The 27,637-nt window shown below is 42.9% G+C and overlaps 1 protein-coding gene across 13 annotated transcripts in view; it reads left to right on the top strand.

The window, feature by feature from the left end:
* Positions 1-6,627: 6,627 nt before the first annotated feature.
* Positions 6,628-27,637, top strand: part of wnk1b (WNK lysine deficient protein kinase 1b) — a 53,839-nt gene continuing 32,829 nt past the window's right edge. For 9 of the 13 annotated variants that reach the window (XM_077544343.1, XM_077544346.1, XM_077544352.1 and 6 more), the window contains exons 1-2: positions 6,628-7,212; positions 10,655-12,054. In XM_077544343.1, the coding sequence (XP_077400469.1) occupies positions 11,167-12,054 (888 nt within the window). In that variant the 5' untranslated portion in view covers positions 6,628-7,212; positions 10,655-11,166. The remainder of the gene's footprint in view (positions 7,213-10,654; positions 12,055-27,637) is intronic. The other 4 variants (XM_077544349.1, XM_077544348.1, XM_077544347.1 and 1 more) reach the window with 2 other exon arrangements.

The raw sequence follows: 27,637 nt of genomic DNA, 5'->3' as shown, positions 1-27,637 counted from the left end.
ACAAATGGCTTATTCAACTCGTCCCAGTCTAAACGCCCCCCCACCCCCCACACACACACACACACACACACACACACAGATCCCCCACCAACCCACTCTTCACTCTCTCTCTTGACACACTTATTTGATGACTCATTAGTCCATCTAAATGTAATGTGCAATGAATACAAGGGTACCTAAGACGAAACCTTGCGGTACACCAGGCAAGAATAATTCCTTAGCTAGATGTGAGTAGCAAAATGGTCAGAAAGAAGCTTTTTTGCAGAATATTTGAAACGGCTCTCGCGTCCGATGTCGTCCGATTGTTCACAATCCTCACGTTGAATGCAATCCTACAACTCTCGTTGTTGGTCTCAATGAGTTTGGGGTTCATCATCATTACCACATGTCGGCTACTGCTCAGTGGCGCAGTTGCTAATGTGTATTGTCCAGTAACCAGGAGGTTGTGGGTTTGAATCCCACCTTCGACTCTACATTGCAAACAATTCCGTGGCCATTATGCTAAGTGACTATCATATCAGGATTAAATCCCACTTTTTTTTTTCTTTAAAAAAAAAAATAGATATATTATTATTTTTTTAATTTATTTGTTTTTTTTTTTAAAAAAAGGAGAGCAATGATGATGTCAAATCGAATGAACAATACTGAGCTCTCCTGGGGAAAAAAAAAAAAAAAAGGATTAAATCCCACTTTTGACAGATTGCAGTTTAAATTTTCTTTTTATTCATTTGTCATTTAACTACAATTGAAAATGTGTCATTTCCACCACCATTTATCTTTCGTTTGACTTCACAAGCACATGCATTCAAATCTTAGCATTCATCTTAGATCACCAGATTTTTCAGCATTCCCGCGCAATTTCTGCAGAAATTGCGCTTTGTCTCAATTGTGTGAAAGTGTCGCATTAAAGATCCATCACACGGGAATTGCACTAGAAGAATAACAACCAGCTTTTAGTCATCAGTTTACCCGCTACATGACAAAAAAAAAACAGAAGAAAAAAAAGATACAATCCGCACTATTATTTGATTTCGGTGCAAGGTCAAATGCTGAAAGCAGAACCTTTTATGTTCTCATTCCTGATAAAAATACGTTTGCGGTCACTTCTAGGAACATTCTTGTTTCATTCCGGCTGTTCCACAAATCCTTTTTATGGTTTTCCGGACTTCTGCTTCTCTTGTCTGCCCTGTCAGCACACAATGGAGTATTTGACTGGGATTGTTTTTGGGACTATTATAGCAGCAGATTCCAATATAATCCCTAAATGAGAGGCTGTTATAACAAAGCAGCCCGCCCACCGTTTTTCTATCATCATTCCTAGAAACAAGAGAGAGTTGAGCCACTCGGCCTTGTTGTTTGCGCTGCTCTACAAGTTGCCTCCGGTTCTGCTTTGTCCAATCCTTATTTGAAAGAAATAAGTCAATAATAGTTAAGGGAAAGCGTCTTTAAAGCTTGATGTTTTTTGACAGCTCATTATATAATCCCCCTTTTTGAAAGGACTCCGAGTGCACTTTAGGACTTGTGTTTTGTTGTTTTCCCCTCAGGATGGTTGAGTCACGACTTCAGCTTAAGATGTCGCAATGTTGTGCATATGTTGCGAAACACCGGTGCAACCTGCCGCACGGGCTTCTTTCATTTACGGCCTCCTTTATTAGGGCGAACGGGAAGCGCTTTTATTAGTGCCTACAAGTTATTTTTGGCACGTCGCGAGGCTGATATCGGGCGGGCATCGGAATTCGTCAGCGTTATGAAAAGGTTGCCACGATAGCTGCACGTTCATTTTTTAAATGTGCTTTTTGTTTTTTATCCACAGGATATTCAAACATGCAGTTGACCGAAGATGAGATTTCACATGAGCTTTACTAGTGACATGTGACACTTTGTGTACAAGCACAAACCATTCCTTTGTGTTTGTCAGTCTGTCTCATTGTTGTCTTAACACTCTTTGTCTCCTTCGTTCTCATTTTTCAGTGCCAGCCTCTGCTGGTCTCTTGCTGTCTGTCCGTCTCTCTCTCTCTCTCACACACACACACAAACACGCGTGCACAAAAAGACACAGCACCGCGGCGGTGCCAGTCACTTCACCTCACCCTGTGCCTTTCTAAATCATGCATGCACAGTTGCACACTAAAGAAAGGATAGTAAAAGATCACATGACATACTTTCGGATTCAACTACATAATATGTATATTCATACTTAACTTTGCGAGTACTGGAAATGTCACAACTTTTTTTAGGTTGATTTGCATTTGACACTTATTTCTTCCAGTACCAACAAGACAAGAAGTTTGTTGAAATTGTTTGTTATTCTTCTGTCCTCATTTTTTAAATGCACTCACTATAACTGAAAAATAGTCCTATTTGGCTGTAGTTATATATATATATATATATATATATATATATATATATATACAGGGATGTGATTTTTCCGCTAATTCGCGGAATTCCGCTTTTTTTATCTCCCCCCCAAAAAAAAAAAATTCCGATTTTTTTTATTTTTATTTTTTTTAGTAGTTCATTGTGTATGCACATGACTCCGACAGATAACATCTTCTGCTATAACAAAGACATTTGTGGTATGCTCTAATATGAGTTACTTTTCATTTGGTCATGATACAATTATTTGTTCATGAAATTTGAACTCTTCAACATTATTTATGTGTTAACTTAGTAATCACATTAGTTAGATATGATGATATTCTATTTTTAAAAGCAAAGGCAGTCCAATGTTTTTGAATGTGACTGATTTTGAGTTGACTAAAACTGCCATTTTATATGGGATAGTTCAATATACATTGAAAATTTATGCTGTTGTTTTGTCTATTTCTTTGTCATGTGAGTGCATTGAAAGTACTTCAAAACACGGAAAACCCATGAGCTCCGGGGGGCTATATATATATATATATATATATTTTTTTTTTTTTGCATACTGAATGTAGTTTTCCCGAGTTTTCATCAGGGCGTGTATATTTTGATCAAAATAATCCATGTTTGAGTGGATCACTGCTTATCCCTGCTCTAGCATTTTTTTTTTTTTAAATATGGTGTAAAACAGTGATGCATGAATCTGGCGTGTTCATTCTTAAAGTTAAGGCTGCTTAAGGACTGAACTGAAACAGAGACGCTGCCAGTAGCTGAGTCTTCTATGCAAAAAAAATAGGTCAGTGTTGATATTTGTTTAAAATGTACTTTTGTGCCCTGGACCCCTGCTGTGCCCCAATTGCACTGTCCATAACACATAACATTATTTTGAATTTAGGGCTGAGATGGCTTTTGATCACCAAATTGAATGGGCAAGTCTTTTTTTAATGCTAAAATGTTTTTCATATTGACTAAAAAAAAAAGTGACCTATTTACTTTCTAGTTTGCTTTCAATCATGTGTTTAAAACTCTATCCATGCCGTAAGAAGAGGCCCCCATTTCTCGATTTAGCAATGGTGGTGCTTAAAGTATGGCTATTTAGGGACAAACTGGTGCAGACAGGCTGCCGGGTTCCTTCAATTGTGACTTAGTCCACAAAGAAAAATAAGATGACATAAACTGCCCATTATTTTGTAAGACACCTCACAAGCCTATAAAATAAGATGATGATCGCTGAGGTGAATGCACATTCTCTCTTTCCCATCCGCCCTGCTGAGGAATTCCCAACGCTTAATTACAGTTCACAACCAAACCACAACGTCTTATTCAAACCTCTCCCAAGCCCTGCGGGGGAGATGGCTAGTTGACTTTAATTGCCTCCAAATTGGACAGTTACTACGGGGATTGAGAACATGTGTCGTTGAGTAGAACGGGATTCATTCCACTGGTATGAGGAGAGATTGAAAAGACATTTGAATAGAGAAATGAAGATTGGGCTCTTTAGCGACACTCTCTGGCGGATGGATTTACTGCAGGCACATTTGTTGCTGAGCCGCAAGTACTGAGGAGTTCAAACAAACACAGTTTTACATGAAAGATTAGAATAGCAATTGTTGTGGTTTTAAAACGTCATGAGTCATTTGGTTGAAATACATTACACATCATAGTTTTCTAATGGTTATGAAATCTGTTTTGAGGGTAGAGTGGATCAGAGCTTCACCAAAGCTGCGCGTACTCCATAATTGCCATTTTTAAAGAAACATGAAGAAAAAATGCAAATGAGCTTGGATTTGGTCGAAAGAAATGTGAAAGTGGGGGTTTTTGCGAATAGCAGTGGTTCCCCAAAATTCTGATATAAAGGAATATTGGCAGAGGCCAAACATGACATTTTTAGGTTAGATTTGTCATTTAAGGCTGCTGCCGTCATTCGATTATAACGCAAGATGACGCAATCGGGTCCGATAGTCCAAAAATGTGTGAAAATAGCGGTTAGCCTAGCGGCTGAAACGTCTGGCTCAGGACAGCTGTAATGTGCAACAAAAAAAAAAGAATATCAATGATGTTATTGATTAATGGATTCCAACTCGACTTGCATCACAATATAGTAAAATAATTTACAAAATCTTTAATGGCCATTAACTGCAGATTTCTCACATAAGAACCCCATTTTTGTCCAAATGATGACACCAAAAGAGGAATCAGACAGCGGAAGACATGACGAGAAATTGTTCAAAGCGAGAGTGAAAGTAGCCCAATTTGGCTGGAGTTTCTGACCTGTTGCAACCCGCCAGGCCCGTTTACCGGCAACCTCAATACCCTGGGGTCACGCCATCCTCCAGTTGTGTTACACTGATAGCCGCAGGACTCATTGAGCTTTGTCAGGTGACATGCAAAGTAAGCGGTATTGGTGCACAGTCGGACGTGGATACCAGCTGTCAATCAGCATGTGGCCTTCGGGCTCTGAACCCAGTTGACTCTTTTTCATGCACGGTAAACTTTATTATATCATATCAAATACTTGACAGTTTCCTCTTTTGCTTGTCAGTGTGCATGCAAATGCACAGCGGCCGGATCACAAGAAAGCAACGCGTGTGCATTTTGTCAAGATGGGAGTGTCACAATACAAGTACAAACTGTTCGACGCTGACTAACCTCTAGTTTGAAATGTACAACAATGGTGGTACTTATGTGGTTTGCATCGGCAAGCAAACAAACACTAAAGTAGTCTTCTCATATCAAGCAATGAAGTAGATGTGCATGTGATAAGTGGAAACAAGCTGTACTGTTCATTATTAAAGTTGGAACATTTCAAAAGGAAAATTGAGTAACTGGGACACATGAACTCGGGAAAATGTTAGTTCAATGGCTCGGGTCCGAATCGTATCAATTCAATCGAGTGGTAATTGAACTTTTCGAGCTATGGAACATTCCTCCATTGTTTGCATTTTTACTTGAGCCATTTTTAGCGGTAAAAAGTTCATATTTTGTCCAGAATTAATTCATTATTTTTTCATGCACAATTGATACGTAAAAACAACATTTTCCACTTGCTGTTGATTGAAGATGACATTTGTTTTCTGGGTTTGGTCAAAAGACGGAGCCATCATTGGCCATTACCTATTTCCTCAGCACAGGTGATGTCATCTTCAGTTGAAAAGTTAGTTTTTCAAGGTATTAATTGTTTATGAAAAATAATGACGTCAATTCATTACAGACAAAATATGATCTTCTTACTGTTGAAAATGGCTCAACGAGTCAAGTATTCCTTTAAAGGTTTCGCTGCTAAGTGAGGTTGAAAACAAGGTCGCGAGAACAGTTGTTGCACTCATTTGTTTAAATAAGCAGGATGTCAAAATAAATAGTATAGTAATATTATTGAGGACTTGAACAAAGCAGCCGGGCTCATCTGTGTCACCTCAGTGGGAGGTGTTGCCCCCGGGTGCAACTGCTGCGGTGTGGTATAATCCACATCTCTGGAATACATGTCGCTCTTGTATGCAGGCAGATGCCCTCCAGTGCAACACGGCTGCTTGTCAGACTGATGAGTGAGAATGGAATAAATCATGCATAGTGACAAAGTAAGTTGGAGTGAGGGGCTGTGCACTGATGGATGAGGTGACTACTGTATTTTTGTAGGTGGAATGCTGAGGTCACGTTGAAATATCTGTGGACTAAAGGCAGTTGGTGTAAATGCAAGTAAGAAGTGAATGCTTGTTTGTCTCTTTGTAACTGGCACAAAGTTAGTTGGGCTCCAAGATCACCTGTGATCCTAATTAGGATAAGAGGTAGAGCAAATGGATGGATTGAGTTGAGCAGGTGAAGATACTTATTTTAATCATATTCATTCTTACATCTAACACCAAATGAACGAAAAGCACGAACATAGTTATGCAAATTTAACACCATGAACACGTTAGTTATTTACAACATTCTGAGTCATAAAATGTGGTTCAGAAAAAAAGACAAAAACAGTGCACGTACTTAATAAAAACGTGTCGAATGCAATTAGTGTGAAATTGCCAATAAAACACAAGAACGTTTCCAGTAAAATCTTACAAAGTAAAACAAATTTGTTGAATTTGTGTAAAATCATACATAGTTACGACCGTACAATATAGCAAAATGTTGAGTTTTACTCGCAGTAGCAGTATGTGATTAAAATGCGTGTGCTGGGGTTTCGTTCTGAACACATTGAGCGGTAACCGTGTGCAGAAGTGACTATTGAAATGTTTTATTTTGAAAGTCAAGCGTGCTCATTTCCGTGTCTTTTCCGGGTTAATGTCGTTGGCCTTAACACGGCGGTTGCCTTGTCGAGTCATCGCAGTTGAGCACTGAACAGCTCAGAACACAACGACTCTCCGTCCCGAAGCTTTAACACGGTGGACTCAACAAGCCTGTCCCTGGATTTTATTCACTTAATACGGCACTCAGTCAAGTTAGTCAACTCGTTTTGGATACATAGGACGAATTAGCGTGCAACTTGTGATTAAGACCAGACGAGAAAGCACCAGAGCCACTGCGACATCAGCGGGCGAACTTGGCTTCTCTGGCCGGTGGGAGGTGTCTTGTCTGGCGGCTTTACAGCTGCCTGCGCGTGCCGCCTAAGCGCGCAGCTCTCCGGTGCACCTTCGCTCACCTAACCGAGGATTCCAAGTGATGGCGAAGACGCCTTGTTGTTGGCTTTATCTGCGTCTGTCTGGAGTTCTTCGTCAAGCATCTGTTGGTTTCATGTGACGCGCTGTCGTGACACGCCGTTTGTGCTGCGGCCCCCCAGGCAGGAGAAGAGAAGAGGAGGGAGGCTCGCCATTAAGTTTGGGGACTATAAATCATCAGCAACAACAGATGTAACAGGTAACGGCCATGTTGCTACACTCAAAGTGATGAGATGTTCAAAACAGAAGTGTCTCCCATGTTGTTGTTGTTGTTCTAAAGTCGTCCAAATTGTTTCCCACAAGCATCTCTAGACTCCAAACACGACAAGGCATCCGTTTGTCTCATGAGACTGCGATTAATGTGATTGTTTCTCTCATGTTGATGTTCCTGATAGCTTGAGAGTTCATGAAAGTAAAAACAATGCGTGAGTAGATTAAATATTCCCAAATCTAATAAAATGGCAATTTCCTCCTATTTTATTAGACTTTTTCTTTTTTAATAACATGCATGCCCAATTGTTTCCTTCCTTCCTGTTAACAGCACAGTTCATGTCACTTTGACCTTACTCGAGTGTTCCCATGGACAGCAAATGATGTGACAACCTTGTATCAAAAACAGAAGTACAGTAATGACTTTTGCAAAAGACTGCTCATCTGTGATTGGTCAACGCAGCCCACTGTTGATAAGCCATAAAAACACATTGACATTGTTGACGTGACACTTTATTGGCCACTGGGAGATAGAACGGCTGCACTTTTCTTGACTTCCTGCATCATGACAACACTGAGCTGTTGGGAAATTAGAGCGAAAACACCTCGTGGCTCATTTCCTATGGCAGTTGCGTGTCATCCTCCCAAAGCATCTTTATTTGACCTCCCATTCTTGAAATGCAAACATTTGGTTACAGTTAATGTGCAGCAAAGGGACCGTGGCACGCAGCTGCTTCACATCACAGTAATGCCTTTTGGCCACAGATGAGACCAACAGCTGTGTGGCGTCTTCGTCATCGCTCGGCATCACCTATTGTCTCGCGCATGACCGAGGCTGTCGGGACGTGGACAGCAGGCTGAAACATGGCTGCGACGTCCTCCCCCAAGTCTTGCAGGTCATCTGTCTGACGCCGCAAACAGTAGCTGAGGGTTCTATTATACACATTGGAGGTAGCGGGGTGAGGGTGGGCGGAGTTGATCATCTCACAGTTAATTGCAGTGGTTTATGAAGTGGTTACAGCAGTTAAAATCCTCCACAAGGCAGTGAGGTTGAATTTTCTGGAGTGAGCTTGCTGCGGTGCAGAGATGATAACTTGACAACACTAAAGTCTTTGTTTGTGTGAAAAGTGGCTGCGTATCTAATTAAAGATCAAATGAAGTGGGATTTTTTTTTTTTCAGAGATGAGGCATTTTCTAAATTTAAAAAAAAGAGATGAACTCATTCATTGACAACCATTTTCAAAGCAGTTTCCCATGTTGCAATCCATTTTTGGAGCATTTTGACCCGATTTTTTAAGACCCACAGAGTGTGGTGTCAATACAAGCAGCACAAGAGTAAGCTCTCTTCTCACACCGGACGGAATTTTTTTCCTAGCTTTTTTTTTCGTTCTTAGTAATCAGCACTAGAACATAGGTTGATGTCACCAAAAGCAAAACCTTGTTTTCTGACCAACAAGTGGAGAAAATGAGCTTTTTGTGAAAATAACAGGCTTATATTTTTTATAAAACGACAAAAACAAGACTCACTGTATGCCTCAAGTTTAAGGTTTTTGTTTTTTTTAACATGCTGTTCGCCATTCTCATCAAACTCATCTTTTCTCATAATTGCAACATGTACTTTCTACTAATTACCGTGACACACACTCTTTATACCAATTATATTTGACGCTATTCAAATGTGAGGTGCCTAAAATTGTCCATCTTCCAAAGTGTTGTTATTTCTCTCCCTCATAATCGACCTGTCAAGCAGAGATTCGCCCCCTAATATTTATCTTCAACTCGAAAGGTGGTTTATGGAGCAGAATTTCACAAACAGGGCGAGATCCTTTTCCGTGCCGACTCGTTGAAAAACATACTTGACAAATGTTGGCAGTAAATGGTTGGATTCCACTTGATGAATAGAAACCTACGCGGCATAAATGAGTTAATCAATTTAAAAAAAATGTCAAGACAAATATGTTAACTCTTTGACTGCCAAAAACGTTAAATAACGTTTAGTAAAACCCTATGGATGAGTGCCAAAGACGCTAAAAGACGTTTTTTTCAAAACAGAGGTGAAACTAACCATTTTCTATTGTTGATTACTGAAAAACGGAATAAGGTAGAAACAAACTTTTTTTTTTGATGAAAGATGAGAGTCCAATCTTTCATTTGGTAGTATGTGTGTTTCCATAGTCCAAACACATAATTTTCTGTGGACCTTGAAAGATCAGTCAAAAATGCTTAAATCGGCTGGCACCCACGGCATCCCTTTTCTGAAAACGTCTGGCAGTCAAAGAGTTAACCATATATGAATGTATTTTATTTGGATTCAAATAAACAGATCGTCGTGTCTTTTTACACCATATAAAATCGTTTAAAATGTCAAGATTTCCCTTAATTTCTTGATGATTACCGGCAATACAAAAATGTTGATGCGCTATATTGCATGGCTGATCCAAATAAGGTTTATTCATCCTTGGCGGAGGTTTGTACTTCTCTGCCTTTCATAGTACTGAGCAAATTGACTTTGCTGATAAACATACTTTCCGCGGTTTCCAGACATGCATGGAGTTGCTGTGCAGCCGCTCAATCCCCGTCACTCTCGAGTGACCCCCGTCCGGCCCTAAGCTGCTAACTGGCCCGCGCGCAGACTAACCTTGAGGTTAGCCAGGCTGCGGTGACTTTGGGATAAATTGGGAGCGCCGAGCAATTAAAGGCCTCGTACGTCTACATCACGCATTCAAAATGACTCGTGGAGCGATTTCAGTGTGAGATATTTTCAACATTTTTCGGCACTGATGATTCGACATGAGCTGACTTTTTTTTTTTTTTTTTGTACACTTTCCATCGTCATACTGTAGATCACAGAAGCTAAATTGTGAGTTCATACAAACGTAATTTATTCATCGGAAACTTGCATGCTTTACAGCTACTCTTGTTGACAATCAAGTGTTCCAAATACTTTAATCTAATCAGCCACGTCTTGGCTTGTAGCGGTTAGTCGTAGGTCATGACATTCCTTAACGGTTTTAGGAGGAATTAATTACTTGCATTGATTACTTTATGTAACTGTAAGCCCATTCTAATTGCTCTAAAAAAAAAAATTTTTTAAAAATCACCAATATTTAGTTCCCACTATGTCACTGTGTTCCCTTGAGGAATCATCAAACAGGCAGGGGCATTGTTGCCACTTTGTAACAAACATTTCCTCCTGTTTCATTGTTCCACTTCGCCGCAGCCGCAGCAATCGTCTCCCTTTGCTGTGTTTACTTACCGCTATTCCAGCCGGGGACAACTTGCTCGTCCTATTGATCAATGACAAGGAACACATCCTAGCAGACTGAATAAATAAAAAGTCACGTCTATTTGTTGGCGAGGTGAATTTCTTGGACATTTGTTTGAGTGTAATCCAAACAATATTTCAATGCTTATGCTTCTTCTCATTGCAGGGACAAAGACAGAATCGGACAACGCTGGGCCAGGGTAGGCCAGCCTAACCAGCAACCTCATCCAGAGGCCTACCGAGGTCAATTAGGCCGGGACCTCCAAGTGGCTCTTGGATTCCCAACATATTTTTCTCTATCAGGCTTCAGGAGACGATAATTCGCCTGTCCATGTCTTGGTGGATCCTTCCTGGATGTTGGCAGCAGGATGGATTTGGGTGTTGATCTCACCGGCATCATCTCCTTGCAGTGCTTGCGCCCCCCTTCCTTTGATTGCCTGTTGACCTCTCCCTCCCCGGGCTTCAAAAGAAAGCCCCCCATCATCTCCTGGGGCTTCCCTGAGCCCTCAAGAGGGACTTGCAGGAACTGTGCGGTGTCTTGTTGAACCAGTTCAGAACACAGAATGTTATTTGGAGGACGCCCCATTGCCGTTCCTGCTTAGTTGACTTTTTTAATTGGAGGTTGAGGCGTTGAAAAGGAAAGCGTTCCTGCTTGGTGGCGTACGACCGAGGGGAAGAATGTCCGAAAGCAAAAGCAGCAGCAAAGCCGTGACGTTCGTTGCCCCGGCCCCGCCATCGCCGACACTTCTGAACCCCCGCAAGAATGTGAACGGCTCCGCCAGCTCAGACACGCATGTGGTCGAGAAGCTCGAGGGCCACCTGGAGGGGCATCCGGAAGTCCAGCGGCGGCGGCGGCGCCACACGATGGACCGAGACTCCAAGACGGCCGAGCACCGCTTCTTCCGCCGGAGTGTTATTTGCGACTCCAACGCGACGGCCTTGGAGCTGCCCGGCAAGGGGGCGGCCATCCTCATGTCGCCGCTGGACTGCGGGGGGGCGCCAAACTTGTTTGCTCCTCAACCCTCCAGGCCTGGACCCGCAGGGAGGGATGTTCTGGAGGCGGTCCAGGGGCCGTCAATAGAAAGCGTCACCCCTCGGCCTGCTTTAGGGCTTGGGGGAGGATCTGGAGAGGGGCCGATCCAAAATCTAGGCAGCGGCAGTGGTTCACATGCCAGTCCGAATAGTAGCGCCGCCGTACATGTCGGCGCAGAACGGACGAAAGAGCCCAGCTCGACAGCATTGGACGTCGGCAAAAAAACGGGAGGCAAACACGACGACGCCACGCAGGGGGCCGCAAAAGATGGCAAATCGCCAGCGGGCGGCGCCGTCAGCCCTTCCGAGGAGGCGCAGCGGGAAACCGAGCTGGCCAAGGCGCGCGCCGAGCAGCGGGAGGCCGAGAAGCGAGTGCAGGAGGATATTGAGGAGGCGGAGACCAAAGCGGTCGGGACGTCGCCGGACGGACGCTTCTTGAAGTTCGACATCGAGATCGGGAGAGGCTCCTTCAAGACGGTGTACAAAGGGCTGGATACGGAGACGACGGTGGAAGTGGCGTGGTGCGAGCTGCAGGTAGGCCTCGCTCCTTTTTTAACGATGCTTCTCGATAGCGGCGTTTCTCAAACTTTTTGGAGTTCCAAAAATCTCACAGCAACCACCAAACAAAAACAGGCCCAAATATTTCGATATGTCAGGCGATGAAACTCGATGCAGTGTTGAATCAAAATGTTGGCAATTTTGTAGGTTTCGCTGTTCAGATTTCCACATTTAATGCCGAGCAGAATAGCGAAGCCTGAACAGAGAATTCTTTCGAACCTGCTGTCTTCTTTTTTTTAGTTCTCGGCCACAAAATACCAGCATGTTGCTAGCGTGTGATTGAAACGCAGAGACTGAATGTCAGGCTTGTGAAGTGTTCAAAAGAGTCGTGCGAAACAGGACGGGGTGGCACACGAGCCGCCACAGGATGCTCGCGCCGCATTGTTGTGCACTGATGCAACATTGAGGATGTGTCAAGCGGCGCGCGGGCGCGAGGCAGAGTTCTCGTTTCCTGGATGCACTTTGGCGGGAAAGAGGCCAGAAGAGAAGTCAATTTTGAGCAGCCCCGTAAGCGTCCGATGCATTTCAACAGTCCCAACTGCTCGAATGGCATTTATGGCAGGTTGGAGTGGATGGTAAAGTACTACGACACAACTCTGACACTTTGCAATGCGTCACAAATGAGTCATAAACCTGAAATTGAATGAATGAGGAGAGCCTTCAAAGAAGGAAATGAACTGGAGTCCCACTGTTAATTGTGGCGGCTTTGCACAGCCCCAGATGTCCGGCCGATTGGCTAGTGATGACATCACAGCAGTCTGATTGGTTGCGTTTCACATGCTTGGAAGTGAAGGCATGACATCTTGGAAAAGTAGGCATCGGCTTGTCTCCCTTGAGATGCTTTTAGTGTAAAAAGTAATGGAGGAAAAATAGGAAACAAAATCAATGGAGTGCCTCCCAGAATTTACACATTGAAACCGTTTGTTTTGGTGCTTAGAGTTCAACCAAATCAGATCAGGTGAGACTTTTTCCTCCCGTAGGTGTGAGCGGCCTTCTTCCCCCGAACTACCCCCGCCCCCCCCCCCCATCCCCAATTCATCGTGTCACAAGATGCCGCTCACGGCTCCCGCAGTCCCAGCGACTAAAATCCGCCTCGCCTGATGCGCTCGCGTCACCGTGGAAACGCCGCTTTGTTTACCAGGAAACAAACATTTGTCAAGGCAAGGTTATCGGTTCAACTTAAAAGGAGAGATGTTTCGTTCTATTGAGCCTATCCTGGATTAGCGGCGCGAAACCCTCCATTTAAACGTGATCTATGGGGTGTGTTATGTAAGAATGTGTGGCCCTGTGGTGATGCCTGCAGAGGCAAGTTGGTTCCTACAGATTCTTGCTCCAATCATCGACGCGTGCGTCAGCGACGGCTGAGCAACTGCTGACGTGAGTCTAGAATAAAATGACATGCGTGTGGACATGCGTGGGAGTTCCTTTTCCACATGTGCGCAACTTGAAATATGGCAGAAGGCCGGTTGATGGCAATATTATAATCTGGTATATAAACAATTTTTGTCCAATATTTTTTTCCAATATTTTGTGGTCTGAACTTGACATTTTTGAATGTTTAAAAAGAACTTTACTTTTCTATTTTTTCTCTAAAATCTTTTTTTTCCTTATGTTTTTGTCATTTCACCCCCCCCCCATTTTCTATTTTTTAATATTGTTTTAGCGTATTTTCTTATATTTTTGTCTAACATTTTTCTATTCATTTGTTTATTATTTTTTGTGCTTTTTCAAATATTTTTACATTTTGTAATATGATTTCTATTTATTATTTATTCATTTAAATGATGTGTCTTCAAATTAAGGCTGGGCAATAAATCTAATTCAATTTGGCATTTTAAAAATGGATCATTTGAAAATTTGCGATATCGTGATATCGAGGTGCCTATAAATAAATAAATAAATAAATACACTCTTCTGGATAATTAAAATTTGCTCTTAAATTCTGATAACCTCTATCATTTTGCTTACTTTTATTTTAACCGTAATATGTGAGGAATAAGCGCATCAGAAAAGGAATCGATTGATCACCGAATGTGCACAATATGGTGCCATTGTAGATCCGGATGTTTGGTCTGTGCTCTACTATTGAGACTGCCAGAATAATCAATAGATGGATCGAGTTAGGGCGGAATGGTTTGCATAAGCCCACGTGAGGACGATTGTCCAACAGATAGCGGCAGGGATGAAAAAGAGAAGCGTCAGTTAGCAATTAGCATTCTTAAAAGCAAAAAAACGGCAAAGGAATTCTGAAATGTGGCAGATGAACAGCAGGCCGGGCCCGGGTGCATGACGGGGGTTGGAGGTCAGAGCTAGCGGCGGGCCCAATGGTGTCACTGGCGATCACACGGAGCATGTCCAGCCCTTTGCCGCCATTTGTTGGGTGGACCTCCAATTAAACGTGCCGGGTCGAGTAAAAGGTTGGTTTGGAAGGCGGGACATTTGAGCGAGAAGTGTGAGGAGGAAGGGACAAAACAAAGGGGTGCATGTGGGGAGAAGAGAAACTGAAGACCAAAAACTGAGGCGGGGGCCCAGTGTGTGTGTGTGCGTGTGTGCGTGTGACCTCTGAGCTCTTAGCTCCTTTGGTACTCAGAGACCTTGAAATTTCCCTCAACAGCAACACAAGGCAGATTAGCCCCCACTCGACGGACACGCACACACACAGACTACTATTCCACACTTTGGGGTCTAGAGAAGGCGGAGTTAAGAGTTTCTGTCCCTGCAATAACGGCCACTCAATCACTGGCATGAGGCAATCTTTTTGTGAAAAGTTGAATCTAGTTTCACTCTTTAGAGACGCTGTAAAGTGAGTTCAGTTTTTTTCTCTCCCCTAAATGCTTGTTGAAATAAAATTGCTGCGTGAGAGCTGTAGTATTGAGTTGTGGAGATGTAGCATGAACTTGTTTTCTTAAACGGGTCCAATGACACACTCGTCCCACCCTCATTATAAACAATAAAGAGTTGAAGCGCCCTAGTTCACATCATCAGTTGCCTGCCACAATTATGATGTGCACTTAGCTAGCTAGCTAGCTAGCGTAGTTTATACCCTGAAAATGTATCTTCCCTTTGGGCAGCCCGTTGGCTGCTTTAGAGTACCTCGTTGCCAACCACGAGTGTGCGCACGCCACACAGAGAAAGGTGAAAGAACAAGGAGTTTTTTTGTTTTTTAACTCTTTGACTGCCAGACGTTTTCAGAAAAGGGATGCCGTGGGTGCCAGCCGATTTAAGCATTTTGACTGATCTTTCAAGGGCCACAGAAAATTATGTGTTTGGACTATGGAAACACACATACTACCAAATGAAAGATTGGACTCTCATCTTTCATCAGAAAAAACAAGTTTGTTTCTACCTTATTCCGTTTTTCAGTAATCAACAATAGAAAATGGCTAGTTTCACCTTTGTTTTGAAACAAACGTCTTTTAACGTCTTTGGCACTCCTCCCTAGGATTTTACTAAACGTTATTTAACGTTTTTGGCAGTCAAAGAGTTAATTCAAGTCCTACTTGACAGCCTGCGCGTGGTCGGGGGGGGGGCTTTGAGCAACTTGTTGTCATGGAGACAACTCTACCTTTTTTCTTTTAATTATTCAATTTTGGCAGGGTTGTTAACACTTTTCTCTGTGGGCTGTCACAGAAGAAGACTTATTTTCACCGGCGTGGGTCTTCCATCTCTCGTCGCTTGCCCTCGTTGACACGTGCACGATGACGTGAAGCCTCGAATAAATACGCAGACTGGAGCATGTTAAGACGGTCCCTCTAATTCCGAGTATTTTTGCAACGCTTCGTGTCATACGGCATTCGCCGAATATGCAGAAACTATCGACGGAAGTGCCCGGCTCTGATTTTTATTTTTTATTTTATTTTTTTAAAAAGGAAGTGCCCGGCTCTGATTTTCACTTTACGTTGTCTTTAAGGTGTATTATTAAAACTCAAATTATTCTGTTCCATAATGAAAGAAGGATCATGAATCGAGGCTGCAAGTCGCTTTTGGCAGTATTGAGATGTTAGCCGAGATTAAATGTCATGTCCTCCATTTACACACAATGCATGCTCTGTTGCACTCGTACAAGCTCGTATCTGTATCGTGTTGATCACTTTGAATCGCCCTCAAAAATAACTCAAAAAAAAAAAAAAAAAAAAAAAAACGTCCATGTACATGTTTGGTGAGATGAACTATAGAGTCCATTAAGGAGTGTAAAAGTGGCGTCGTGCAGCTCCGTGAAAGATAAATAGGAACAAGCTCCTTCGGGGCGGCCGGACCCGAGGTGAGGTGCGCAGGCTGAAGGTTCGGATTTCTCTAACAAAACAGCAAGCGGCAGCTGGCTTTGATTGATTGATGTGAACATGTAGAATATGCCATAAAGCACATATAGACTTAAACCTTATTTTCTCTAATGGGTTTTAATGTTGGCTATAAATTACAGACTCATTTTATTTTCCATATTTGCAATCAAGGTGCAAATATGTCATTCTATATTCCCTGACTTGGGCAAATATTGCAGTTCGGCGTCAATCAGATGGGGGAGGCCTTTGTGTTTTTGATCAAGTATTAAATGTGTTTTGTTGTCATTAACATCAAATGAAACGAGAGTTAAAAGCCGAGCGTTTTGGAGAAATGCAGATTGAAGAGCCAAAGCTGACCGGGAGGGAAACATATTGTGCATCTCGTGAGCAACATTGCAGCGTTTCACAGTCTATTGGAATGCAATTTGTCATGAAAAAAGTGACTTCCTTATTTCACCCCAAAAAAGAGATTGACATTTTGCATGAAACTTTACATTAATAGTGACAAATAATACTGTAGCTTGCTGACAGGGCGGACATTTGCAGCTATTCTAAGCATTTAATGAGCACGTTGTGGACCTTCACTTGCATCATCCACTTAGCAAGCCGGTTGTGTAGTGTTTAACAAATGCATTATTATTATTATTATTATTTCTCTCAGGGTTTTTTTCATCTGTCTATAACTCACTGGCAGAATAAACATTATCTAATTATTCTGAGTGTGTCTAAGTAGGACACCAAAGGCATTGGATGGTAATGTTGACCCGTTTGTACAGAGATGTCGTCTCCACACTTAACAACTTCTTCTCTGTGGAGGTTTTGTGTGCTTCAGTTGTGTTTCGAAAATGTAAAATTGGGCCCAGTAACGTTAACTCTTTGACTGCCAAAAACGTTAAATAACGTTTAGTAAAACCCTATGGATGAGTGCCAAAGACGCTAAAAGACGTTTTTTTCAAAACAGAGGTGAAACTAACCATTTTCTATTGTTGATTACTGAAAAACGGAATAAGGTAGAAACAAACTTTTTTTTTCTGATGAAAGATGAGAGTCCAATCTTTCATTTGGTAGTATGTGTGTTTCCATAGTCCAAACACAACATTTTCTGTGGACATTGAAAGATCAGTCAAAATGCTTAAAACGGCTGGCACCCACGGCATCCCTTTTCTGAAAACGTCTGGCAGTCAAAGAGTTAATATGTTTGGGAGAAGCGTCTGTTTGAGTGCATATCAAGCATGGCCAGTAAACTGGAGCAATGATGACTTTTCCCGGTTAATACTCAGCGTGCAGTAATCCTCTAATAGCTCCCTAAACCACATTCCAACAGATTGATAACCTACGCATAAAAACGTCCGAGCGAGATGTGTTACTGTGATACCTAAAGCCCCCCCCCAAAAAATAAAACACAGCCCAGGTGGATTTATGGGCCGTAAAAGCGTAAAGCACTGTAGGCCCGCCGTTCCTCAGCCGATGACTCTCATATGTGAGACTTTACGAAAAGCCGTGCGTACTGTCCAGGAACACTTTGTTATTCTTGCTCAAAAGTAACTCAAGCATTACTTGATCTTTAATTGGCTGCCGGGATAAGAAAGTGCAGGTTAACTTTTGGGTCCGAGTCCGACTGATTGGCTCATTTGTAACTTCTCACACTCGCTAAGTTTGTGTTTCTGGCCCTCGCGGTGTTTCGCCATCACCTTCCGCGCATTTCTATCGCAACCAGCTGTGACTAACAAAAGGAAGGCAAAGCAGCTGACGCTTCCTCGTATGCAAACCATCCTCCGTGCTCTTCCTGCGGTGCAATGTGTGTGCGTGCGTGCGTGCGTGCGTGTCGAATGGCCAGGTCACGCCGTTCTTCCGCCTTGAAGAATTTCATTTGTGTCGATTCCACTAGCCCGATGTGGGGTCAAACTGCCAAAAGGGTCGAGGGAGGACTGCGTGATAAACACAACAGCAGCCTTTTAGTCGTCGTTTATTTATGTGCTGTCATCTCAAAGTGTGTGCGTGCACGCTTGAGCTAGCATACGTCGTTAATGCGTTTCATAATGATTATAATCATTTGAATTGAGGCTGTGTTCCTGCGTTCCCGGGGAGGAAAATGCGCGCGTGTGTTTTTTACGAGGTGAATCCGGGACAGCGAACGCACCAGGCAGATGTTAGATGGCTTGTACAGTGAAACACGATGACAGAGCTCAAGCTCCCCCCACTCGCCCCCTCCTGCATAAGCCTCGCTCTTTCCAATCAGATTTGTCATTTAGTTCTGCTCATCTCATTATTTCCCTTTTACTCATCTGCATGTCTCGCCATTTTAATCTGACCGGCACCGCCTGCTCGCCCTCCCCCCCCCTTTATACATCACTCCAACTCCTTCCTTTCATACCAAACAGAAGATTTGAATAGTTCACTCTAAACATAGCCATATTTTAGCTTTGTTTGTTTTGTACCTCAATGTTTATTTATATTTTTTTTTACAACGGATAGGGATATACACATCGAGCAGGCCAAGAATCACACTCCTCATACATCTTAAGTATGTGAGAAAAGCGGCTGAACCTTACACGAGCAAGCGCTTGGGGACGGCGACGAGGAAGACAGGAAACGGAACCCAAGTTCTCAGCCTTTTGGTTCGAGATGGAGAGACAGCGGTTAGATGATGATGAGTTGAGAAAAGGAGAGAGCAGAAGAAGAAGGGAAGTTTGGTGCATCGATGCCAATCCCCGCAGATGGTGACAATAATCGCTTCCTGGTCATGCAGACATCACGTATTGCTTTACATTTTAGGAGCGCTCCCTTTTTCTTTTTTTTCTTTTTTTTTGAAATTGCAGCAACACAAAAAAGTTGTTTGGAAGTACTTTTGAATATTGTGTATTGATATTAGCTTTGCATGGTTGATGTCGAGCCAATAAGAAGTCCATGTGAAAAGAGGAACTGATCTTCTAAATTTGACACGCCACAAAGAAGAGTGATGCTAATAACATGACTAAATATGAGTGATTAAAAAAAAAGAAACTTATACTGTAAAATGATATAGAATGAGGCTTCACAATCTTAACAAAAGTCAAGTCCTTCTCTCCACTCTTGAGCGTTGCGGACGTGTCCATCGAATGAGCTGAAATCAAACCACACTCAAATCTCAACTGGCACCAAAAAAAGGAAGAAATAGAAGAATTCGCCAATAATATCACAGTTTACATGTTCAAAAGGGAGTAGGAAGAAGTTGAAAACTTATTTAGTCCTACCCCTTATGTTTTGCCTTATTTCATTATTCATAAAATAATAGGTTAATATATTTCAATGAAACAAAAAATGTATAAACTATTAACACATACACATTATATTAACTTGTTTCATTCCAATCAAAAGGGACAGCGGCAAGTTTGCTGTCTGACCAACTCTAAGCTAGCTAGCCTGAAAAAAAAACACGTCAGCTAACTCCTCCTCGGCAACTCGATTGAACAGTAAATCCATCAACAACAACAACAAAAAAGCCGTCCGTAACGACAATAATCTGTCAGCATTGATTAGAGGAAATGTGTCATACACTCACGTTCCCACTGACGGAATGCCAGGAAAGGAAAGTAACAGACAGCTTGCGCCGCTGGGGCTCCAAAGCGGAGGTGGGAGGGGTGAGGTGCGTCAAACAGGCGGTAGAGAAAAAAAAAAAACAGGCGGTAGAGAAAAAAAAAACAGGCGGTAGACATGGGCCACATTTGACTGATGTCAGATTGGTGTATCGAGCCCTTTACGCCTACACACAACTTCATCTTTGAGCTTCCTCTACCTGGAATCGATCCCATCGGGTTGTTGAGGGGCTTTTCTTTTACAAAACCCGCGTCCGCAGACTCCACACGGTGGCTGTCACGTCGGACTTTCAAATAAAACGCCGCCCTCTTCGCGCTTTTCGTCTTTTTCGGCCAACAATAAGGCGCTCTAAATGAGCCACACCAGGGGATCACAGACATATTGTTGGGGTGCATCTTGTAAAGAGATGGAGGTGACTGTAATTGTGCTGCCCCCGTCCGTCTAAAATAAACCACTCGGAATCAGCGTAAAACGAGCCGAGTCGCTGCACATCCAAGGCCACTTGCTTACACGAGCGGCGCAGCACGTCAAGTAATATCCTCCACTCCAAGTGTTTTTTAGTCTGCCTTTGCCGCTTTCGTCCCATTCCTGTGTGTTTAGAGGATGGGGGGTGGGGGGGGGGGGCTTCTCCCTCCCAGATTCCCCACATTCCTCTGATAAGATGTCATTGAAGAGGTTGGGGCGGGGTCACATGGTAGGGTGTACACTCATTACTCGGTGTGTGCGTGTGTTTTCATTTGGCACTTGAGGAAATGAATGGACCACGCGACCCAGACGGACGTCAAATTGGGTTTGGACTCACTAGCGCCCCCCAAAGGAATGACAGCAAAATGTCATCGCACGTCGCAGCCAACAGCTGCAACTGATGAACATGTCAGCCATTGTTCCCGTCGGCCCTTGATGGCTGATATTTATAGCAGGATAAGCAGAGTAAATTACTCACGCAAGAGTTTATTAGGTGGTCTGAAAATAGGACGAGACGGTGCAGAACAAAGTGCGATATTGAGGTGTGCAGCAGTCGAGCGCTTTCATTGTGTCGCCATCATCTGCTTTGTTTCTCTCTTGACATCCGCCTCGGGGGGGGGGGGGATCGTGGGCGAGAGACATCGACAGCAACGGGGGGAGAACGAGACGAGACAAAGAGATCCTGCCTGCCTCCTAAAAATAGCATCGCAGCAGTAGAATGGCATGTGCAGAGATGCTACTTGAGTGAATGGGCTGAAGTACAGTACACACAATGACACCGAGTGTTCTGTGCTCGGTAACGCGCTTGCCGGATGACGCCGAGGACGTCCGTAAAAAAGCAGGAGGCGGCGTTCGGTCCTTTTCGGCATGCTTTGATCTGAGTCTCTGTGCTTCTGTGTTGTCTTTTCGTTGCCATCTCTGCGCAAAAGCGCTCACTCTGTGAAATGGGAAGTTCCCGGCCAGATTAGTCGGAGTCAATCCCTCACGAAGCGGCCCGTGTGACGTAATCAGCAGTGCATGAGGTCATGCGGGCTCTGTGTGCTCGACTCCCCGGGTCCGTTTGGAACTTGAACCGCGGGAGGCGGTGGGGGGGAAAGTGTTGCCGCCTGTTGCTCTTTAATGCGGTCGAGCAGCTGCGTGATTTGCAGCCGCGATCGTCATCATCATCATCAATTTGCGCCCGTAAGTCAGCACTTTTTGGGGATGTGAAGCGCTCGGTCCTCGTCGCCAGTCAATGTGTGAAACGTGTGCAAAAGTCCACAACATGGCTTGGACTGAATCCTGATAACAGGCTTTGCGTTACCCGCTTGCTGGGGCGTGTGATTTATCAGAGAAACGAGCGTTTCTCAGTGATAAGACAGGAAGTGCCAACGTTGCTTCATGAGCTTATCTCGCAATAATGCAGGTCCAATCTTGATTGTACATATTGGGAAACTTTCTTCTTCAAAGTGTGACTTACTTCTGCTCAACACGCAACCTTCGTGTCACGCGTGTGTCTTGACAGGGAGATATCGATGGAGGACCAAAACTGCCAAAATTCAAAATAAATAAACGACGGAATAAATAAATAAATGACTAAAAGTGAAAATAAAAAATAGAATTCAAAATGTTTCACTTCTAGTCATTTATTTATGTAGTCATTTACTTTGTATTCATAGATATCGTGTCTGAAATATTAGCAGTATTATGAGTCGTTCTTCACAGAGGATGAAGACTATATGTCTAAGTGAGTAATATGTTATCTGTCTATATGTGTTTCTCTATTCAGAATTTTGGGTTCAAATTTGGGGCCGTTTTGGTACACAGTCGCCGCGAAGCTCACATAAATTATAACAAAGCGGGGTTGACAGAAGGGTCGCTCGTGTTTGTTTTCCACTCCGAGTCTTTTATGTGCACGTGGGCACACAGGCAGCATCGCCGTGTCTGTTCATTGTGCCGTCGGGTGATGAACGGCTCAACCCCGTCGTCCTGTTGTTGACCCTCTTTGAGGGGGGGGGGGGGGGGGGACAGCGCCAAATGTGCAGGGACCAAACCAGCAGGAGGAGGGTGTGACGACATAAAATAAAAGACATTCGAGTCAGACATGAAGCGTGTGGGAGGAGTCTGGGGCTTTTTTATGAGTGTTTGTGTGCTTATTTGAAAGCACGCTTCCATTGCCACTGCATGGATATTTGATCGGGACTTGTGCTGAGTTTGCACGTGCAGATTTCAAATAATGCGATGACACACTTAATACGTTTTTATGCGATCCGTTTGGACCATAGATGAATTACCTGAAACCTATTTTAAAATTAGTCAACCATTTTCATGTAATCACAGATAAAAGATGGCATCATGGGAAAGGTGCAATCGAGGTGAGTTTCTGCCGAAGCGCAGACAAGGAGGCGCACACTTAATGGCAGCGTGAGGAAACTAATGGACTGTCGATCCCCTGTGGTCTGATGATTGGCCCATTCAGCAACCTGCACAATTAAGAAAAAGTCTACAAATGCCCCCCCCCCCCCACACACACACACGTTGCTGACCCTTTCGCCCTCCCCTCTTTTTGTGCTCCATTTCCAAATGCTTTCAAAAGCACACTTGTGGGAGATGTTGGACAAGATGGCTTGCATACTGTGTTCTGTATGGCACAGCGAATTGTACTGTATTTCATTGCAGCAAATAGTAAAGTGTTTATTCATCTGATAACTTATTGTACAATTTTCCCAACATCTCCCCCAAAACAATGACCTATAGATCCCAGGATAGCAATTTTCTTTCAAGTTGAATTAAATAAGTTTTTCAGAAATTAGAATTAGCATTAGAATATAGCTAAGTTTCATCATTATTCACAAATCTGTTTTAAACTGTGGGGGGAAAAGGCTGGTTTCCAACATGGCCCTCGTTGATCTCTTATACTCTGCTGGCCGTTTTTGTAATAACTACCATTGCTTCAACCGTTCTCTGCAGTGCAGAGGCGACATCAAAGCAGGCTGTATGCACTAGCATAAAAAGAAAAAATATATAAATACGTCTTTGGGAGCATGGTAATATTTAAAATAGAACGTATTTATATGTTTTTGGGAGCAAATGAGTTAAAGTGCATTGTGGATTTTTATTTTTTTTTTTTTTTTAACTGACTACCACCTCTGGCCTAAAGCGGAACTGCAGCCTCTGTGTCAATCTTGTGCATGGTGCATGCACGAGTATGTGCGCTCGAATAAACTTGTAGTTTTCTTCACTTTTCTTGAAGTCTGAGCTGGAGTTTGGACTGTGCTCCAAGCTGGCCTCTTCTTATTTTTTCAGTTCCAGTCCCAATTGTGTCGTGCATTCACTAACACAAAACTACATATACTTGACCGGAGTCGATGATCCATACCGCCCGCTTTAGTCAGTATAAATTCTCTAAATTTATGTGGACAAATCAAAACTCGGAATCTGAAAATCGACAATCGAATTGAATCGGGGCTTTAGTGAATTGTAACATCCCTAGTTAATTCCCTTTGATTGTTTATGTTCATTGTAAACTTGCTAGTAACTTGAAGTCTCTTCTTTGAGGCATTGTGAACTATCTGCCAAATTTCTTCCTGTTGAATTCACTAGTTTGCAACCTTTTATTTTGGTAAGCCCATATTTTGTTGTGACTGACACACTGCTATGTGGAGCGTCAGCATTTGTGGTCAAAGTAGCAGTTGCAGTCTACGGCACATCTGCACTTTGTGGTTAATGTCTTTTTATCTTTATTTTTAATGGATTTGTTTTCTATGAAATCGCTGGCAGAAATGTTGGGTTTTATTAAAGGAACGTGTCCCCAACAAAGTGTCGCGACCCAACAGCAGCTCGGACCTGCTGACATTTCTTTACAGGATTAAAGCTTAAATGTGAGAAGTTTTTTTTTTTTTTCTCGAAATCTGCTTCTGCAGTGGAGGGAAGCAAATGTCCTTAATTAGCCCAAACATTAGCCGCGTTTCAGCTCAACAGCTTGAATCGGATTAGAGGGATGATTCCAATTTTTTTTTTTTTTTTTTTTTTTTAAAGGTCGTGCTTGAGAACTGCCATAAACTGCCATGAATGTGAATACAGTATTGAACAATAGCCATAAATGTTGGAATTTGGCACGAGGGCCTTACAAGATACCCTCTTGGCTAATGGGCTTGTTAAGAAGTCCAGTTAATTACAACAACAAAAATAAGTCATTTAAGTCCTTTAAATTAAATTATTTTGCATAAACCTAACAACATTTGGACCAATGCTACGTCATAGCCCTGTTAGCTAAAATCATTTCGTTAGCTGCTCTTGAGATTTGAGTTCGTTCTCCTCCACTGTTTTGCCGTTACTCTGCTCGCAGCTCTTTCGGCTCATCTCTGCTTCATTCATTTATTTTCTTTGTGCGTCTAAAAATAGTCATCTCGAGGGCTGAAAGTGTAAGCGGCAGCAACAGTGTCACATGATTCTTTTTGTTAATTTTTTTGCTTTTGCTTTTTTAGTTCAGATTTCGGCACGTGAGACCTGAAACACTCGCGGCCCATTCCCTCACGTGCAAACATAAAAGTGGGCTGCAAATAATCAGTAAATGTGTGGAAAGCAAATCAGCGTTCAAGCCAGCATTGAAGTTGAACTCGACTGTATCTCGCCATGTGCGAAACATTGAGCACGATGCCACACATGTGCACGACACACACTTGACATTCTTAGACACACAAGGCGAGGCATTGAGGGTCTCGGGGACTTGAGGTCACTTTCTGCGGCAATGTCTGGGTCACTTTGGAGGGGGAGGAGGGAGAGGCGCGGGGCTTCTTAAGAATGCTAATTGAGGAAAGCTTTCTAGATCGAAGCACCCATTTTACAGTACAATAACACTAGTAAAAGCATATATACTGAAATAATGGCGATCTTGTCTCGTTTTACATACAAATTAGTTTGAAATTTGAAAATTGTGTGTGTAATTTCCTTTGGCACAGCCGAGGATTTCTCATCGAGCAGTGGCCGGTTGAACAAATCATCCTGGTTTAACCTGAAATAACCGAAGTCTGTCTAGGATTCACTTGAACAGGCGTCTCGCTAGAAATAGACGGGGGTCATCCTTGGTCAGGTCTTCTCTTCGCAAGCAAGTGAAACTGCGTCCAAAATGTCATCGGAGAGCTCCCTCCCGCAAAGAGGCGGACCTTGTTCACAAGTTCCCGTGTCAACATACGGTATGCAGTTCTATGTTGGCGCAGCCATCATGTTGTTTTCGCGTTTGATATGGCGTAATAAGTCCATCAAAAAGCACGGGGGATTGTGCGAGTTATTTGCTCAAACAAAGAAAGGCTTCAGAATGGAATTCCAAACATAAGTGTTTATACTCACTGATGCTGCTGTGTGTGTGTGTGTGTGCGTGTGTGTGTGCGTGTGCGTGTGTGTGTGTGTTGGCACGCTCCCACGTGTAGACAGGTGCGCCGCTGATCCTTATTTTCTTCACTCACAGGCATTTTGCACCTGAATAAATTCAACTAGCTGTCCATACGCACTATTAACAAGTGCACACAGACGTTATTATTTTCATGCTAAATTGATGGGACAATGTCGATTATTTTTTTTGAATAGCTGTCAAAGAAAATGAAAATTTGATGCACAATGTTTTATAACAATGATATTCATAAAATGCAAATTAAGCCAGTACAATCATCAACCAAAAACGTGACAAATTGCCATTTTGAGGCCGAACAAGAAGAACTGTACAGGCTGGTTCACAGGAAGGATTGTGGGAAATGGAGTCCATGTGATGTGGGTGCGTGAATAAATGGTGATTCAAAAGCTAGTTTTTACTGTCAGGCTGCACTTGAACTGCATGAAAAGGAAATAATAAAGCTGCGCCACGCTTAAATCCCTGACATAATCTTCATTGTGAGATATTTTAAGCGGCTATTAATAAGAAAACAGTATTGTTCGCGTGTTCTCTTTCTGTCCTGCGCGAAAGGGAAACTTGTGTCGTCCGCTCTTGTGCAGCGAGTGCGCACCGTGTGCTCGCTTATTGTGCCCCGTCTTTGTAAAACTAATCATAGCCAGATGTACTTTGTGATTTTAATTACAGCTTGTCCCTTCTCGGGCCACAGAGCTGTACATTATTGTAATTATCCACTGAAAGTCTGCCAACCATTAAATCAAACTCAGACAGCTGAAATAGCAAAAGTTTCAGGACTGAATGGTGCGTCGAACCCTGGTGTGAAGAGTATAAAGTTGACTAAATTGGCTCAACTAACTGTGCAACAGGTGGCGAGCTAATGAATCATTCGCGTCGTTGATTGTTTGGCAGGGATGCACTTTTTTAAGACCAAGTGCAAGTACTGTCTGTAAAAATACAAAGTGTTTCTTGAAAATGGCAAATGTTTCAAACAACACTTTTTAGGGAAACCTTACAGATTTTTACAACCGCATGTTTAGTAGGTTTGCCGCACATTTCTTTGGGACGACAAACGTACGTGTGACGTCATATCCGGTCAAAACGTGCCACGTGTATCCGGTCATGTCGGTGTTTATTTGCAAAACCTGTTTCCACAGCCCAAATTAGCATTTTCCTTTTTTTGATACGCTTCAAAATCCACCCACTCGAAGCGTAAAAACGTTTTTGCGAATTTTGGGCTCTTTTTTTTTTCCCCCCGCATTTCTTGAAAATTTAAATAAAAATGGGTGGCTGGAAAGCCAAACTTTTGACACACATACACTCAAACTAGATACTGCAGGCTCCAGACAGCAAGTCCAACTCCAAATATGGGCGTAGTTTACGAACCCCTTAAATGAGGCTCTTCCACACGTTTCACATGAGGTCAGGTGACTTAGAAATGTTTGGGTTTTATTCGATGACGTATCAAACCTGTAACCACTGTTACATTGTAGAAGTAAATGTTCTCATTTCCATTTGGATCGATTCCCAAGCTACACATTGTGCCGGTTCTAATCTTTCAGGTTCTTTTAGCCAATTGAGGATGCAGGTGCAGATTGAAAGTGAAGTGGATTTTCTCCTGAAGGGGTGTAGACTTCTCAAATTGGTCCCAAAAAAAACAAAAACCCTCAAGGTTGTTGCGAAACAAGCATTTCACTCAACAAAGGCCGTGTGTGCTTTTTCAGGTGACGTAAGTTTGACACGGACTCATTGTGACATTGACATCTTTGTCTCCCTCCGCTTTGCTGAGACCCTGCGGCTCCTCCGCAGCAACCCGACCCGCTCTGTGTGCGTCTCTGTGGGTTATTGGATCACTCATGTGCCCGTCTTAACCTTT

The sequence above is a fragment of the Vanacampus margaritifer genome, chromosome 15 (genome assembly GCF_051991255.1).
Source record: "Vanacampus margaritifer isolate UIUO_Vmar chromosome 15, RoL_Vmar_1.0, whole genome shotgun sequence".
NCBI lineage: Eukaryota > Metazoa > Chordata > Actinopteri > Syngnathiformes > Syngnathidae > Vanacampus > Vanacampus margaritifer.
This window is presented reverse-complemented; position numbering and strand designations above follow the sequence as displayed.